A 17,719-nucleotide genomic window follows, 5' to 3' on the forward strand; every position below is an offset into this window, starting at 1 on the left:
AAATCTGAATCATACAGATATGTGGGGATGATCAAACGGCCAGCGCATAACGTCAAATTAATAATTAAGGGACCATGGGCCGACACCAGTCTCCAGGCACTGCTAAACACATATGAAGGAGAGTTCCTGCGTTTATTATTGGATAAGGAGATATAGAGGGTGAGAGAAAGAGGCAAAGGAAGAAAAAAAACCAGTGTACGGACATGGAAAGGACAAAGAAGGAGGGTGAGTACACCGCCTCGGGAAAGGAGAGGAAAGACATGCTCAGTTTTTCTTATCGCCCTTAAATAACAATCCACATACTCTGAGATAAAGCTTTCAAAAATACACTAAAATTGACTAAACGAGTGACTGATTACTGTTTACTCCATCACAATTTCTCACCCAGTCGGAGTCATGACACAGGATTAGGAGTTAGAAAACACATCGTGGCAAACCCAAAAACTTTATTTCGTGCTCATAAGAGTTAATACAAAGAACACTTGAATTGACTTAACTTGAATTAGTGTGAGATATTATGTTGAAAGTAAGCTTTGGAGCTCATTATACCACCAGATAAATGTTTACAAAAATTTATAACTCGGTATTATTGGTCTGCTGTGCGTTCCCATACCTTTTACTGTAAATATCAATCTCATATAATCTCTCAACACAATGGATGGTGAAGAGTTTATTTTATTTTATTTTATTTTTTTAATTAAAAATATCAAATAAAAATTACCCTGAATACAAATGTAATGTTTTAATACTCTTATTAGAATGGCTCTTTTCCAAATTAATACACTATGTTGTAGCACTAATTGGCGAGGTTATTTGTAAAGTGTTTACCCTGCAACTACTACTGCAAACCGCTCTATTTTAGGAGTAGTGCATTCATAACACAAATTGATATTTAATGCTGTATTATTATCTTGTTAACCAAACATTTTTTGTAGCAAAAGCCAAACCTTAAGAGGTCTCAGACAACACAATTAGATCTAAAAGAAAAATAAAGAGTAAATGAAAGTGATCACTGAATTACCCTTTTGTGCATATTGGTCATGCACGAGTATGTGTCCTGAAAAATACGAAGGTTTTAAGTGTAATAAAAGCACCATCACCCTGGTCGATACAAAGATCCCTTTTTATATTTTACGCTTTTAATTTCCATTCTAAAACTCTACAGCGCTGCTTCACACAACACAGCTCCACTGCATTTGACCTCGTCCGACAATGTGCCCTCTGTTGAGACAGAAAGGGGATTTACACAGATCAGGCCTGTGGCAGTGGTTCTGCTGAAGGCCACCATTCTTTGATTAGTTTTCCTCCAGACCATTTGACATTTCCACCCAGCGTCCAACTGACTCATGTTCTTCATTTATGAGACGAGAGAGATGTACAATAAGTGCGACTGAATGGATGTCACTCTGAATCTGACTTCTGACAGATGCCGTTTTTTTTCTTTTTTTTTCCTCATAGTAAACTGTATATAGTTTTCAATAGTACATCAGGGAGGTTTAAAAAAAAAAGAAAAGAAAAAGTAAAGTGGCTTTGGAGTTGGCAGGGAAAAATAGTTGGGATGAAAAAGAATGGGAAAGTAGAAAATGACAGGAGCGGAAGAGGAGGTGGAGAAGCAAAAACAGTGCTGGGAAAGGACAGTAGAGAAGGTGACTGGAGGCCCGGAGATGAGAGGAAATGAAGTGAAGAGGAACTGCTGAATGTTTCATAAAAAAAAAAGACATTTTAATAACTTTTACTAACTCCCATTTGCTGTGTGGTTATACGGGACGCATGCCAATTATATGGAGTTTTGTGCAGCAGATCAATAAGTATTAATTCAAGAACACACGTAAGAAAACACCTGGCATTGGTTTGCTAAGTCGACTGTGTGGCAGAGGACTGTTACGTATAGCTGGGACATGTATAAACACCACATATTGCTGTTAACTATTTGTAATGGACTCAATTGGCTCATTAAGTAGATTAATTTATATCCTCATGAATAGTTATAAGGGATTGCAAAGTAATATTTGACATTTCAGTCTGCCAAGTTTATAAATCACTTTAAAAACAATCACAGATCAAACAGAGCTATAAATGAATAATATATCGTAAAAGAGACAGAACACAAAACAGCGAAGAATAATAAAACAATAAAAGCAAAAGATTAGCCGTTCCCTAATTTGAGAGGGTGAGCAGGAATGATCACCCTTCAGGAGCAGCTCATCAGCTGACCTGAGACGGCGCAGCAGTAGGCATGTCTCTTCTCAGAGACATGTGGTGGAGCGAGAGCACTTTAAAGATTTAAAGAAGAATTTAAGAAATCTTAAACCAAAGTTGAAGTGCACAGGCAGCGAGTGCAGGGAAGCAGGGACGGCTCATTTACAACACGTTACAGTAATCCAGCCGAGATGTGGTGAAGGCATGAATTACTGATTCAAAGTGCAGCCTATCAAGAATGAGCTTCAACTTTTCAGGTGAAAATAATCTGGACTTAATTATTACCGTACATTAATTTGGTAATACATGTTTTATATCTACCTATTATATTTTCATTACATTTTATAATAGTTTAGACTTTGATGTCACCAAGACTGAAGCAATCTAAATGAGAAATCATGTTTCTTCTTCCACGGCACATTCTGTAGATCAGTCATACAGATTAATGTTTATAGTACTTACACTCTTACACATCTTTCATGTTGCTGTCAGCTGTCAGATAAATGTTTTGCTGAAATTAACAGCCGGTACAGTGAGAAATTCAAACAGTTCCACAGCTGGTTCAGTTTCAACTAAATGTAAACCCTCAAAAGACTTTGTAATCCGAATGCTGAGGTTTACAGTAACAAGTCACTCCCAAGACTATTTATTTTCACTTCGTATGACACTGATTACATTTGTGACATTTATGTGTCACGGGTAGAATTTCATCAAAATGTAGTTTTTGTTTTTTGTTTTTTTCAAATTATTTGGGTCAATGTTTTTTTTGTAGCTATCCGCATTAATTCATTTAAAATAAAGGAAGATTGCATAACGATGCCATAGACATGGTCAGATCAGTTCAAAACAGCAGATTGTGTCAGAGCAGTGAGCAAGATGCCGAGGAGGAAAAGGCATAAATAAAAATGCAATAACTGGTGGGCAACATTTTGTGGTTGTATTTTGCATCCATGGGTGTTTTCACATTTTTTTCCTTTTTATTTTATGACGTGCCTATGTGTAAATGTCTTCGTCTGCCTTTTGTTTCATTAATGCACATGCTACCAGATACTGCCTGCTACTGGCTGTGGGCCCATGAATGCCTATTACGGTGTAATTACAACAGGTATGGAGTGTGAGATTATGTGAACCCCGAGGAGCATAATTAACCTTTTTTTTTTTTTTTTTTTTCCCCTTTTAATTTTCCTCAGCTGTGTGCCACTGGGCTTCTGCTGCTAGTTACTGCTGACTAAAAGCTTTTCTTTTTTTTCTGGGGGGGGGGGGGTGATCCTTACTTAACCCTACACACCACCACATTGGAGGGTAGAAAAGAGTGAAGTGCTTAACAATTTAGTCTTTAAAATAATTACAAAGCCATCTATTTTTCTGTGGAATGGAGTGTTTTCAGTTTTCATTTGTGCCCTTTTTTGAAATAATGATCCAGTGTCATAGCTGGCAGGTGCATTGTTAAATTTCTCGACTGACTGGCGTGCATTATGTTACCGGAGATGACATTGAAAGGACATTGCACCTGCAGTGGCCATGTGTCCCCTCCACCAAAGTCTCCCTCTATTCCCTAAGCTTCCCTCAGACAGACTGTGGTATAGCAATGCCTAGATAAGCACACAAGACCTGTCTTTATCTGCCTGGCAGGGGGACATGGCCTGAGCTAAAATAACCAGCAACGGGTGCTCGGCTATCTTCACAGGGCCCCGAGAATAGAACAGATCCACGTAAACAAGACTGGATAGAGGGAGGAGAAGGAAAAAAAAAAAAAAAAACTCACACTGTGCACACAGAAACAAGTTTAGCTAATGCAGCCACCACCTGCTAGTGGCCAGTACCTCTGTTGGGCCTGATAAGACAGAATACACCAGTCCTGTGATTATAAAGTGGTGGAGAGTGGGAGGTGACAATGTGAATATGAGGCGGCTCCATTTACAGTACTTTAGCGCTGTTGTTTGGTGGCGGTGGGGTGTTGGGGGTGGGAGTGGGGTGTATTGTTTGGGCAAAAGAAGAGAGGGGACTGGCTTTATGACTAATACCGTAATTGATGGAACAAAAGCTTCTCGGGTCATAAATAGGAGCCATTATCTACTGAATTAGCAAAGTGGGAGAAAAAAATGATGCACAGCCATTTGCTGAAAAAGGCAGGGAATTGGTGGAGGGCACTTGTCACCTGTCTGGCTACAAATAGCTATCTTTCATAGCCCATAGTACATTCACCAGAAACAGCTAAAAGGAACATTTAGTCCCATCTGAGGTATTCAATCATTTGCAATCATATGGGATCTTAGGAAAATGTTGCAAGCAGAGTCAGGATGCACTGCAATTACATTAATACATGTTTTTCAACCAGTTGTCCGTAGTTAAAAGAGCATAACTTATACAGTGTATTCCAATCCAACTCTTTGTTGGATTTATCTCAAGAGACGCTGTACTGTCAGTAGCTGCTAGCAGGTATAATCGTGATACTATTTTGGTATGTATACAGAGTAGACTGGAGTCATACGAACAACAGTGTGTTACTCATTTAGAGATTTAGTGGCTCCAAACTCAGATTAAACTTAATTTTCAAATTATCCAAACAGCAAACACATGACATGGTTTTGCTGAATAAACACAAGTGACTACTGAAAGGAATGGATCAAGTCAGCAAAATCAATGCACTTGTATTCCTACTCAATTTCATGTTGAACTATAATTTTGGCCAATTTCCCTTGTGATTTAAAGAGTAAAAAAAAAGAGTTTGCAGTTTTCAGTGAATGCTTCTCCCAAAGACTCAGCAGGCGGCCAAACTGCTGCAGCTGCTTGTCAATCAGTCCTGCAGCCCCCAAAGAACCCTCGCTTTCATTATCGCATAATCAAAGACACACACATGGACACATGCACGTGTACGCATGCACGCACACACAGTAACATACACTTAATGACAGAAGAACAAATAGATAAACAGATAGACGGATTTAGACAAATGTGTATTCATGTGAGCACGCGCGCACACACACACACACACACACACACACACACACACACACACACACACACACACACACACACACACACACACACACACACACACACACACACACACACACACACACACACACACACACACACACACACACACACACACACACACAAATCCCAAACAACCAAGCCCTATCAATCAAGACCAATTCTCACAGGCTGTCTGGCCAAGCAACATCACTATGGAAACCAAGCCTTTACTCTAAACCCTTCTTGTTTTGTCTTGTCTGCCAACAAAAACCAGTAAACCAAGGGAAATTCTTGAAGCAAGGCAAGACAGAAAGACAGAAAAGGAAAGCAAAAAGAGAGAAAAAGTTGCCTTGATGTTTAGATGTCGAGAAAGTCAAGACCGACAATTTGGGTGACATCTGTGTTCTCCAGTCAAAAGTTGAAATTTGGATCTGGATCTACAATTTGTCTGTCTGAAATAAAAATGTTCCATCAGAGAAACAAATTTAGAATGGAGGTCAACACATTTTTCTCTAAAACATAATCACACTGCCCATTCTAACTGCTCGGGATTAATACATTTCACTGTTATCACTTTCTCAGGAAAACAGAGTTTAAGTGTTCCAATTGATCACAATATTTCAACAAAGAAAACAGCACTGAAACATTGAGAAAAAATGTTCTTCCACTAGCTCTTCACCCTTAAATCAGTTCTATTTCATTTACAAGAACAGCATACCTAAAATATTTTGTAGGAGCTGGAGCACAAGTTGTGGTCATAACGTATAAACCTTAAACCTAAAACATTACCCTTGAGTGCCATACTTGGTGTCTCCGTGGTATAAACTGAATTCCATGTCATAAATGCTTTGAACTCGGGATAGCAAGCTAAAATGAGAGGGTCTTATTTTTTTCTTTTAAATTCTGCTCCACGATTTCACAACATCACAGAACTTCAGTCTCAGGGGGTCTTGAATGCATCGTTACATCAGGCAGCACTGCTGAAACTGTTAAACTAAAATATTAGAATTAGAGAAGTACTGTCACGTCATGAGCTGCTAAAAAGCTCACAAGTGGTACATTGAACCTCTACAGTGCATCTAATGGGGGGAACACTGTGTAATTAGAATGATTGTATTGGTGAGGTGTTATTGTCTGACAGCAGTTCTGTCTGTTAGGATAATAAATAAAATTACCAGCCTTTTTTTTTTTTTGGTAAATGGACTCGTTTTGATTTCTAAGTAACCCTTACCTTGACCATACAGTGAGTCTGCAACATTGGGAGTTAATGAAACGGTGACATTTCCAATTGAAATATGCATTAGAAAGGCTAATTGACATTTAGTCTCTCAATGACCAGTTCAAATCAAAACATGTCAGACACATGTACATAATATAAACACATGTACAGACACTCCAAGTTATAATTTGCTTAGAAATAAATGACCACAGTTTGCAATTAATAGATTTCCTATTTGGTTAACTCATTCATTTTGAAGACTCTGCTTTCTAATAATGTGTTATTCAAATAAAACTTGGGACAAAGAACTTGCTTGAAACACGATTTATTTTTGGACCATGCTAAGAGGGCAAAGTTATAGCAAGTTTATTAATGACGACTGATTAAAAGGCAAGACATGGATAAGAAATATGGGATTTGCATGCAAAACCTTCGGAGTTGCATCACGTTGTGTGCTATCTATGTTGACTGCACTCCAAAGAAACTTACAGGGTACAAGCTTTACAGTCCGTGAGGGACTTGTAGCAGGATGTGAGAAACAAGTAGAAAATAAGTTCTCAAGTGTTGGTACCCAGAGGTGAAAAAAAAAAAAAAAAAAACTTTGCCCAACCACACTGCTGTCACAGCAATGTTGCATTTCTAAAAAGACTGGCACACTCATAATGTGCACAAATTGGTCCCACTGAAACCATTGTTAAAGGCTAAAGAAAAAATCTGAAGATACTAAATATCCTTCAGCCCATTGGAAACAAATAGGCTCGATTCCTCAGAGGGAGGACGGAAATTAAGCTTAAGTGTGTGCCTGATTTTAAAATGGCCACAGAGCGCTCACCGAAGAGGTGAAATGAGAACAATTTTGTGTCATTTAGAGACTCACTTGAGGCAATTGACACTTGTTGGCTCATTAAATGAGAGGATATCTCAAATTGCCAAAGGTGACATAGGCCTGATTGAAACAAAGGACAAGAGAATAAAGAAACTGAAGAGGAAAAACAAAACAAAACAAGCTTTTATCACTGCACTGAAAAACACGTCTTGTATATTTAAATCTAAGTCAGGAAATAGAGAAGCAAAAATCTTGACCTGTGCCATCGGAGAAAAAAAGGTTTTCAATAATATTGGATCACAAAGGAATCACAGCTCTCCTTTTGGGGGAATCCAAAAACCTTTGAAGATCTATACTGGCTCATCAAAGCCCAAAAGAAAGTCCGGTTTTAAAAGCTGCCTCAGGAATATGGTGGGTCTCATTTTTCCTGGAAGCAATAACTTCAGCAATAGCAACTTTCACACACTTATTTTTGTATTGTTCTATAAGACACGAGCTTCACGTCACTCAAACCACTGAAGTATGACAGTGAAAACATTCCAAGGAAGAAATAGGATGGCCAAAAAAACATAGATATCAGAGCATCTCGCAAAAAAAGAAGGCTTTTCACTGTGTGGACTGAATTCCTCCTTTACATCCTGATACAATAAATAATCCTTAATTTGTTTTATTTTTCTAAAGCAGGCTTGGTGGTTTGTGTTTTATGATGTTTTCTACTGATTTGAAAATGGAGACAAATCTCTGTACATGCTAGAGAGGAAGTAGCAGCTGTGTTTGCTGTTTGTTTTTATTTTCATCATGAGCAGGTATATATGCATGGAACTGCACTCTGATGTTTTTGCATTTATTTTCTTTCCACTGGAATCTCTGTGGATTCAACTGGACATCCATCCATCCATCCATCTATCCATCCATCCATCCATCCATCCATCCATCCATCCATCCATCCATCCATCCATCCATCCATCCATCCATCCATCCATCCATCCATCCATCCATCCATACTATGTGAAAAGAGAGGTATTTTCATGACATAAAAACAGCAGCCACTCGTGGCCCGGCATTCATATAATGAAAAGAAATTGTTTTCCAAACAGCTAAACGTTTATTAAAAAAAACTCAAAACAAACATTTTCAAAAGTGTGTCTTCTATGCCAATAATTCTTCGCAGTGACTGTATGAAAGCTGAATCAAACTATCCAGGCGACCCTAACTTAAGAGTGCAATGAGAGTGAGCGCCCTCACAAGGACGTGGAGAGAAGACCTTCTGCTTTATGACTTCTCAATGAGAAATTCCTTCAATATAAAAAAATAAAAAAAATTTAACTCTGAAGTTACATTCATTGTAATTGTAAAACTGAACACACTTGTTCAAAAAAAAAAAAAAAAAAGTATTTTAAAGCCCCAAAATTGTAATCTGTCATTTTAAAATGCACAGCTCATAGAATTCTACCTTTGCTCGGCATCGTCAGGCTATTTGAGCCAGAGATTCATGCCTGTAACTCAATTAAAAATTTACTTGTTTTCGTCAGAGAGAAAGACAGAGAGGAAAAAAAAAAGTTAAACATGAGGGCCCAGCATGCAGCAGGAGGGTGCACATGAAATTGAATTTGACAGAATTAACTTGACAGTGTTGGCTCAAACATAATTTGACTGGAAAAAGATAAGGAGAGAGTGAAGCAGAAGGAAAGACAAAGAGCTGCAGAGGGAAACAAGGGGTGAGAAACAGAGGGGCGAAGATATAGGGAACAAGAACAAGAAAATAACGGCTTCACTAAGGGGCTTCATTTTTTCCAATTGGCAGTTTCAAAGGAATATAAATAATTGAACACCCTCAACCCATCACTGTGAGTTCTGGCCAATTACTACTCGGAGCGGTTCGCCAAGAATGCCACTGTTGAGAACTGTAAAAGGCGAAAAGGAAGGAAGAAAGAAGGTGGAGGAAGAATGTGAGGAGGAGGTAAAATGCCAGTAAAGAAGGTGACAAATAAATCAGTCTCGCCGTCTAAAAACCCAGATACAAACAAAAGCTGCAAGATACTGTCACTTCACTCAGGTAAAGTCAAGAACTTGCCATATTTTGAAAAATGAAGAAAAGTGTTTTATCTTTTTTTTCCCATCAGTGGGGAAAGTCTGAACTTAAGCATAATAAAATGACGGGCCCAAGGAGGAATAATCGGGGGAATACGGGACAGTATCTTTCCTCTATCAAACAAAAAACGGTGCCTTTCAGCTCCTGGAGCACAACAGCAGAGCCCGAGTGAAGAAGTGAGTCCCCATGTGACTTTGAAAATGAGATCCAAACAACCAGTGGAAAAAAACACAAAATTGTTGAAGAAACTTAAATTCGCAATCAAAGTTTTAATTTAATAAACGGACATCTCTCACGAACATCCAGTTTTGTTGATGTCATCTGACAAAGTTGTTTGTAATCGGTAATCAAGAATTTCCCTCTGCAATCAACAAAGTATTTCTATTCTATTCTATTCTATTCTACACAAAAACATATTCAGCAGCATACTCTCTGATTATACTACATGATTGATCTTCTTCTGTCAATCAAACATGTCTTATTTATCGATTTATATATAAACTTCCAGTTTCAAGAGTTTCAATCATTGAGGCTTAGTGGGGAGCTCTGTTTGCTTCAAAACACACACACACACAGATATCACATAAATTCTATAAATAACAAAGCAGTTGACAGTTGGTCAATCTATTGCATTGGTTGCTTTGACAGTGGAGATGTTGGATAAATATTTATCTTCATTTAATATCTGCTTTAGAATTTATTGACAATCCCATTCGTCCATGACTGTTATAAGTTATGGCAAAAAACACACATTTCAGTTAAAAGAGGTTCACCGAAACAACACAAAGAAGTAAGTATATGTATTTATGAAAGAACTATTGTTGTTTCATATATACATATACTGACTTCTTTTATTCCTTGTATTTTACTCACATGAATATGCATGGGGCTATCATCTGCTTTTATAGTGGCACTTCAACAAATACTATGACTTGATCAATATGCTATGGCGACACATGACAGAGATCAGATGACACTCCACACTTTAGTATCATCCAGCCTTCGTACGCACACATATGCAGGTTCCTGAACACAAATGTATGCAAATGTGGAGACAAATATAGTCAAACACACAACCTGGGCATTGTTATGGTTCTGGTGGCAGGATTTATGGAGCCATATTTCCTTCTCTTTTGATTAAAAATGTCTCCTTCTCACTATGATTTATGGGCATAAATAAAACGAAGGCAGAGCAGAGTGAGAAGGAGTGAGGGAGGGACAGGAGAGAAAAAGATGACATCATGCTTTCAGACAGGGCTTTTCTGTGGAAGGGTGTCATCATTTTAGCCCACAAAGTGGAAATAGTAATAATTGGACGACTTCACAACTGGGATAACTGGAATAAAATCCAACTGAAGGAAGCAAAGCAAGTTGAGAGTTCAACTTGTGTGCTTATGCTTCCAAAAATAATGGTGAGTCGACGCTTTGTGCACATCTTCACAAAAAAATAACAAAAATAAAAATAAATAAGATATAGGAAGACAGAGAGAGCAGGGTGTGTGCATGTTGTTGAAAAAAAGAGGGGAGAAAAAGTGAAAAAATAATAAGTAAAAAAGGTGGAAACAAGAAGGAGACAATAAAACTGAGTGAGGGAGCCTGACAAAAACAGCAATCATATCTGGCGGCGGAGCAGACAAAGACTGGCAGATACTGACAGATGGGGAGTGAGCCCCACTGTTGTGAGAGCAAGGGAGGGAGAGAGAGAGAGAGAGAGAGAGAGAGAGAAAAGGAAAGCTAATCTCCATCAAAGATGAAGCAGACTGCACCGAATGTTATTTAAACCAGGGTGAGCAAACAGAAGCTGAAATGGAAAGGAATCGAGTCCTTGCGCGTCCCAACGCTAACGATGAGAACGTTCTGACATGCAACTCGTTGGGACGAACCGCTTGAACACATTGGCTTTTACTGTAACTCGACTTAAGTGTGCGACTCATTGTCAGCTACACAAAAAACATCAGGAAGTAAAAGAACAAAGATATTTGTTTTGACATTTGTCTGAGGGCTATTTTCACGTATTGTGCCACCAGACTGACGAACCACAGAAGGGAATTGTTTGCAACTTTGATGCCACAAGAGGAAAATGGAGTGGTCCAACCTGCTATGGTGGACCACAGAGAATAAACGCACTTGATGTCAAAACAAGAGATGAAGCAAAACATATACAGAGTAAATAAGGTGAAAAGGGCAATTTACCTTGCAAATTACACAAGAGCAGATCCAATCAAAATGAAAGAATGTCATGGCCCTGCCTCTCCCCAGACCCAGGCAGTACATCAACAAAAACACACTGAGGCAAATACGTATCATTTACATGTCGCGCAGAGTGCAGGTGGGACGCAGCGCCAACTGACCTATCTTATCACTGACCCACGACAGAGATGAGATACAGAAATATGGATACACGTGTTTCCATTTTAATGCATATATGTTTATTTGATATACTTGCTGACACATGTACCCCCACACACACACGTATACACACACACACACACAGGATTTACGGAGAATGAAAACCTGGGGGGGGGGGGCGCTCCCAAACTCACAATCACTCCTGTTCCATTTTTCTGCAGAGCCTCCTCTTTGCTTTGTCTCCTTAATGCTGCTCTAAGCCCATCTTAACGGGGAAATGGTGCAGAACAAATCTTAAGCAGGAGTTGACAGGGTGGGATAAGAGACTACTGACGCTCCTGTCTCGCTAACACAGGAAGACTTACAGGGCAATGTTGTAGACAGATAGCATATCTACATGGTAAATAGTTTTTGTTGAGACATTAATGATTTTAAAATGTCTCTAGTCAAGCTAAAATATATCCAAAAGCCACCGATTGCCCAAAAGTCCCGAGATCCTTCTCTTGATAGCCGTGTGTCTAGGTATGACTGAGCAAAGGCTTTACCTAATCTGAAAACATTTTGCTCAAAATCTGAAACACATGCTGTGTAGATGTCAAATTACAAATACGCAGCATGCCTACAAACAACGTATTAGTGCCATATTTTCGAGATTGAATCAACTAATCTGTCTAAACAGGCTCTGTTTTATCAGTGTAACTGGAGTAATTCTAAAACTTGAGCAATCAGCAGCTGAACACTTTGCCTGTGTGCCTAATATGTGGACAAATAAAGAGAACCGGAGCTGCTGCAACTCTCCCAAAGTAAAAAATGAAAGAAAAAAAAAAGTAGTTCCAGACAGTGGGGTGTAATTCCTATATTCTTTGGCAAAGGCAGAAGAAAAGACGCTCTATAAACTTCAAACCTCTCCAAGATGTCACATCAACAGTTACCTGGGATGATACACATGTGATTTTACACACATAATAATATAGGAGCCTGAAAGATAAGCAGCCAGCAGGAGACTTATCTCTATGAACGGCTTCAGGACGGAACTATTCACCAATTATGCATATAATTCCACCTTTCTGCAACACTACCACCGACGAGTGTATCAGATATGTACGATTAGCTTTGAAAGGGCATTAGGTTGGAAACCTGAGAAGATATCAGTACGGCACAGCTGATCAACGTCTTGGTACTTACATAAGGCGTGGGAGCCAGTGAGCAGCAGTGATAGCAGCAGAGTGGTCACAGGCAGCAGAAGAGGCAAGGATAGATGAGGGGCTCCACCGGTGGCCATGTTGGCTCTGGTGAGGGAGGCGGGGCAGGGAGGGGCAGGGAGGGGCAGGGTGGGATTGAGCTTTGACCTGGCCAGAGAGCCCGGGCCCAGACTGCACAGGAAGGTCCGGGGTCTTCACACAGGATGGCTTGGCACTCTTCAGAAAGACACAGAAAAATACACATTCAATGTTAGTTGTGAGGTTATGATCACACCTTAATTCTGAGGTTGATGTAACACATGTTATGTAACTGACATAGTAAATGACTACTTAGGAGTGAATGTCTCTGTTGGAAAACTGTGATTTAAGAGCTGCTTGAGTTGCAGAAATTGTAAAGTAGGGACACATTTTAGTTTTGAGCATTTGAAAGGATGCCTTGTTTTTTTTTTGTTTTGTTTATATTCTCTTGCAGTTACAAGGTGATTGTAAGCACGACATGTAACTTCTAATAAACACACCGACTCTGACACTCTGCTGCACTTTTCACAATCCTCTTCAGCTGCCACATAAATGGAAGGAGGATAATGAGGTGTCAGCGACACCAGTGGAAGCAGAAGTCTCACATCTCCCCCAAAACCTGTAACCTTTGCATCTTGCAAGTAGCATCTCCTTGCATCCATTAATTAGGAGGGTTGTCACTGTTTTCTTTCTTTTTCCCCCCTTTTCTTAATCGCTTGATCTTGTCATTATTTGCTTATTTCATTGCTTTGTAATTACCCAGCCACCCAATGATATTCCAGGCATAGCGTCTTTGTTTTAGTCAAATTGTCATTAATCCCTGAAGCTACGCACAAGAACTTGGGATGACACCCTGCATACACACACACACACACACACACACACACACACACACACACACACACACACACACACACACACACACACACACACACACACACACACACAACACACACTCCCTAATTGGTATTGCTGGTGCGGCACGTCGTCACCATCAAGTGGTTATACATGCTCTTTAATTAAAAAGGAATGAATGAAGAGACAAAGAAAGGGAGAAGTGACAATGATTCATGACAAGAATATAATGAGATGGCTCTCATTTTCTTATAAGCATTGCGTTCAGCTTACGCTGTTTCACTAGTGTGAGCCAGCAAGCTGTGAAGAGACGTGTTTTGATACTCAAGGACAACAGAAAATGCTGTCCGTTTCAGCAATCAAGCAGCAAACATGAAAACACAAAAGTGTCCACTGTCAAAGGACACAGATCGCAATACAAAGGGTCAAGATCCTGTGTCAGCCAACATCTGTCCTTGTGCTGGACAATAAACTCCCCAGAGCCCAAGGGATGCTACCATTCAGCTAAAGTCTTTGGAGGTGAGGGAGATCCTGTAGAAGTGAGATTAATTAGCTGCCCACTAGGTGGGAAACAGGGTACAATGGTGCGCACTGTGCATACAGTGTGCAATTTATTATTGACAGAGCAAACAAGTCTTTTTTTTTTTTCCTTGCAACATACAGAAAGAAGCTAATATGGAGAAACAAATGTAAATATTTATCTTCAACGGATACACACTGGAGATTGGATTTGAGAACGATAACAGAGATTTAAATATGAAGCTAACGTACATGAAGATAACAAACTGAAAAGAGGGTCCGTGTTTTTGATTAATGTATGAAATGTCACCAGTATACTTTGGTCCACTTACACAGTTAACACAGATCAAAAATATTTTCTTGATATTCTCTAAACTACCTTTAATGGAGTGCAAATGGTGGGCCAACGTTGACTAACAGACGATACCAATTTACAAAGGCTTACATTACCTACATTTTTTAAAACAAAAACAATGTATCCAATTTTTAGTCGTCGTTATTTCGAGGACTTCTTGGTGAAAAACCACAGCTGATTGCAGTGATCAGGCACCTCAGACAGGAGGCAAATAAACAATCCCCACCCTTCATACACACTGGAGTACCGTACTCCTTTTCAACAAGCATACACAGACAAAAAGACAGCTAAGAAAGCATGCAGCCACAAAGCACACTGAAAATAAAACCACTGACACAACACAAAATTTCATCACCACACACACACACACACACACACACACACACACACACACACACACACACACACACACACACACACACACACACACACACACACACACACACACACACACACACACACACACACACACACACAGATGTAATTCAAAGAGAGAAATCCAAGAACACGTGCCACAGGTGCACTTTCAAAAGCACAAAAGCGAACGACCAACAATGGATCTTTTGTGTTTGGACCATGTCAAGGAAGAGTGGGTGTTTTTCAGAGGCATTGCTCCTCTTTCATCACAATACGATACACACGACCAACATGTGTGTCCTTGGTATCTTTCCCTTTCTTTCTTTTTCTTGGCTTGGAGGAGAGGTGATGTCACTGGTGAGAACTGAACGGACGAGAGGCTCAAATTAACAGAATGGAGGAGTTTCAAATTGTCTAGAGGGACCACTGAACGATAGCCCCATTGTTCTGACTGTAAACATTGGTGTAGGTAAGAGGGAATCTCGCATGCCTGGGGGAATTATTGTATCTCTGCTCACAAGATGCCCAGGTTATGATTTATAGCCCTCCCCTTAAGGCATGGCTTTCTATCTCCACCTCTGTTTGCTATATAAACCTCACAACACAATTACAACAGTCATTGTTGTAGAACAGTCTCACTAAACATAACCTAGGGCTATGTGTGGACGCCAGTTTAACCATGGATATGGTCCACCAACACTTAATGCAACCTTCTATTGTCTGAAATGTAAAATAGGAAATAGAGATGTGTATAAACCATGAAAACCTTTTGTTTCTTTGAGAAAGAAAGAAGTATGACCCAGAACCCAAACACTGGAGTTTAAATACATTGAATATATATATATATATATATATATATATATTACTGAATGAGCTGCAATAACGGCTGCTTATTAGTGAGAGGCGATAAGACATAAATAGGTGTCATGGTTGCATTAACTGTTCAAGGCACAAGACAGTCCTTCGCTTTGAAAAAAAATGCATGTTATAAGAAGCGCATCATGTTTCTGGAGTTATTAGCACCACCATGGGAATACCTGTCAACCTGTGCTAAAAGCCTTCATCACTCTCCTTCCAGAAAGGGCTGAGGAATGATGGAGTATTTAGTATTCTGGCGATGCTAGCTGAGGGGCCAATCGATTGATAAACCCTCAGCTGCTTCCCTATTATAGGCCGTGATTGGAAGGAAACTGCTAATGATCAACTTTTACAGATTTGACTGCGGCTTGGATGTCCACAACATCTTGCTCATTTCTGAGGGGAATCGAGGTAATTTGTAACACTTTGTAACGTGGGAAAGGTGATTGAAAGAGGAAAAGTAAAGATACCGGCTCACACGACTCTGCACTGCTCAGTTCAAAAGTGTATGATGGCTGAGCAAAACCTGCTCAATCTTACCTCCAGCCTCATGTAACATTTAAAAGGTCTAATTATATACCGAATGTGATCAGTGTTCCCCATTTGTTGTGTTATGGACATTTATTACACAATAGTAACACCAAACTCCCCAAGCTACCTCTTAAAGCCATTTTTTTTTTTTTAAATGAGGTAATGCTATTTATTTTTGATTAAAATCAGGAACTTTGCAGTGACAAAGTCTATTCATTAAACTAGAGCCTATTCCCTCTAATGGGCAATGAATATATTTTGAAGCAAGAACTTTTATCCCCTGTGAAAACTGCCCATCACTCCAGATATTAACCCAGTGCCAGGCTTGAGTAATTACTGCCAAAATGGCAGCACAATTTCCACTGAGTGGTGGCAGTCACTGGCTATCAGGGACTCTCACGTTGACATGGTCAAGCTTTAAATTCAGCTCGTTTCCCCATGCAATATTGATACTAATGCATCTGATTACTGAGATTGAGAAAGGCACTGAAGGGACGGAGGGCTCAGAATTTGCACCATGAGCATGAAATGAGAGCAGGACCACATGATCAAAATAAAATGGGTGCACACATAGATGCACGCTCACACTCATAGCAATGGGCCACAAAAAAAGGAAACCGCACGGAGAAAACCCTACAGAGTAAATGAGGGTGCATGTGACTATACATGCATTTCTCAATAACAAACCATGCCTCCAATGACTTCCATCTGCGTGTAAGCAATGCTCCCCGACAAACACATTACTGCTATAAACATACACAGACAATGAGAAGTAGTGAAGTTGCATACACAGAGGGAAAAAAAAATAACTTATCACCTGAGGGACCACATTAATAATCCCTTTCATGATATGAACAGTTTGCTCCCTTCACCCACACAGTTAAAAAGACCACAGTTTGGTTGGGCTTGATGATCAAAACTGAGTGTTTGATGTCGACACTTTCAAAAAGAATAATATTTTCAATGTTTGTGTAGTCCAAAAAAAAAAGAGGAGTTCTTTGGTGCCTTAGGCTTTGTGAAAAAGTGAGTTTCTTGAGTATTGTGTCTGAGTTCTACCGTGTGCGTCTGTGCGCGCGCGTGTGTGTTTTTAAATGTTGTGGCTCTAGGACACTTGCACTGACTGGATTGGACCTCCTTCACGTTTTAGTAATATACACACAGACAAAAACATTACATTATTTAGCATTTTCAAACTATTGTTAGAACTGCAGAGTGCAGGCAGATATGTAAAGCACTGGGAGGCTGGTAGCTCATCATCCACTATTGTAAAGGTCATGAAAGGCCAGAATAGACTAGAATAGAATAGAATAGATTAGAATAGAATACAATAGAAACTTCATTGTCACTGTCACCAGTACAA

At 39.5% G+C, this 17,719-nt stretch overlaps 1 protein-coding gene across 5 annotated transcripts in view; it reads right to left on the reverse strand.

Annotated features, from left to right (window-relative positions):
- Positions 1-17,719, reverse strand: part of ptprsa (protein tyrosine phosphatase receptor type Sa) — a 230,194-nt gene that overhangs the window by 119,808 nt on the left and 92,667 nt on the right. For all 5 annotated transcript variants that reach the window (XM_080506753.1, XM_080506754.1, XM_080506750.1 and 2 more), the window contains one exon: positions 12,850-13,082. In XM_080506753.1, coding sequence (XP_080362879.1) covers positions 12,850-12,946 — 97 coding nt within the window. In that variant the 5' untranslated portion in view covers positions 12,947-13,082. The remainder of the gene's footprint in view (positions 1-12,849; positions 13,083-17,719) is intronic.

This window comes from Blennius ocellaris, assembly GCF_963422515.1.
Source record: "Blennius ocellaris genome assembly, chromosome: 12".
NCBI lineage: Eukaryota > Metazoa > Chordata > Actinopteri > Blenniiformes > Blenniidae > Blennius > Blennius ocellaris.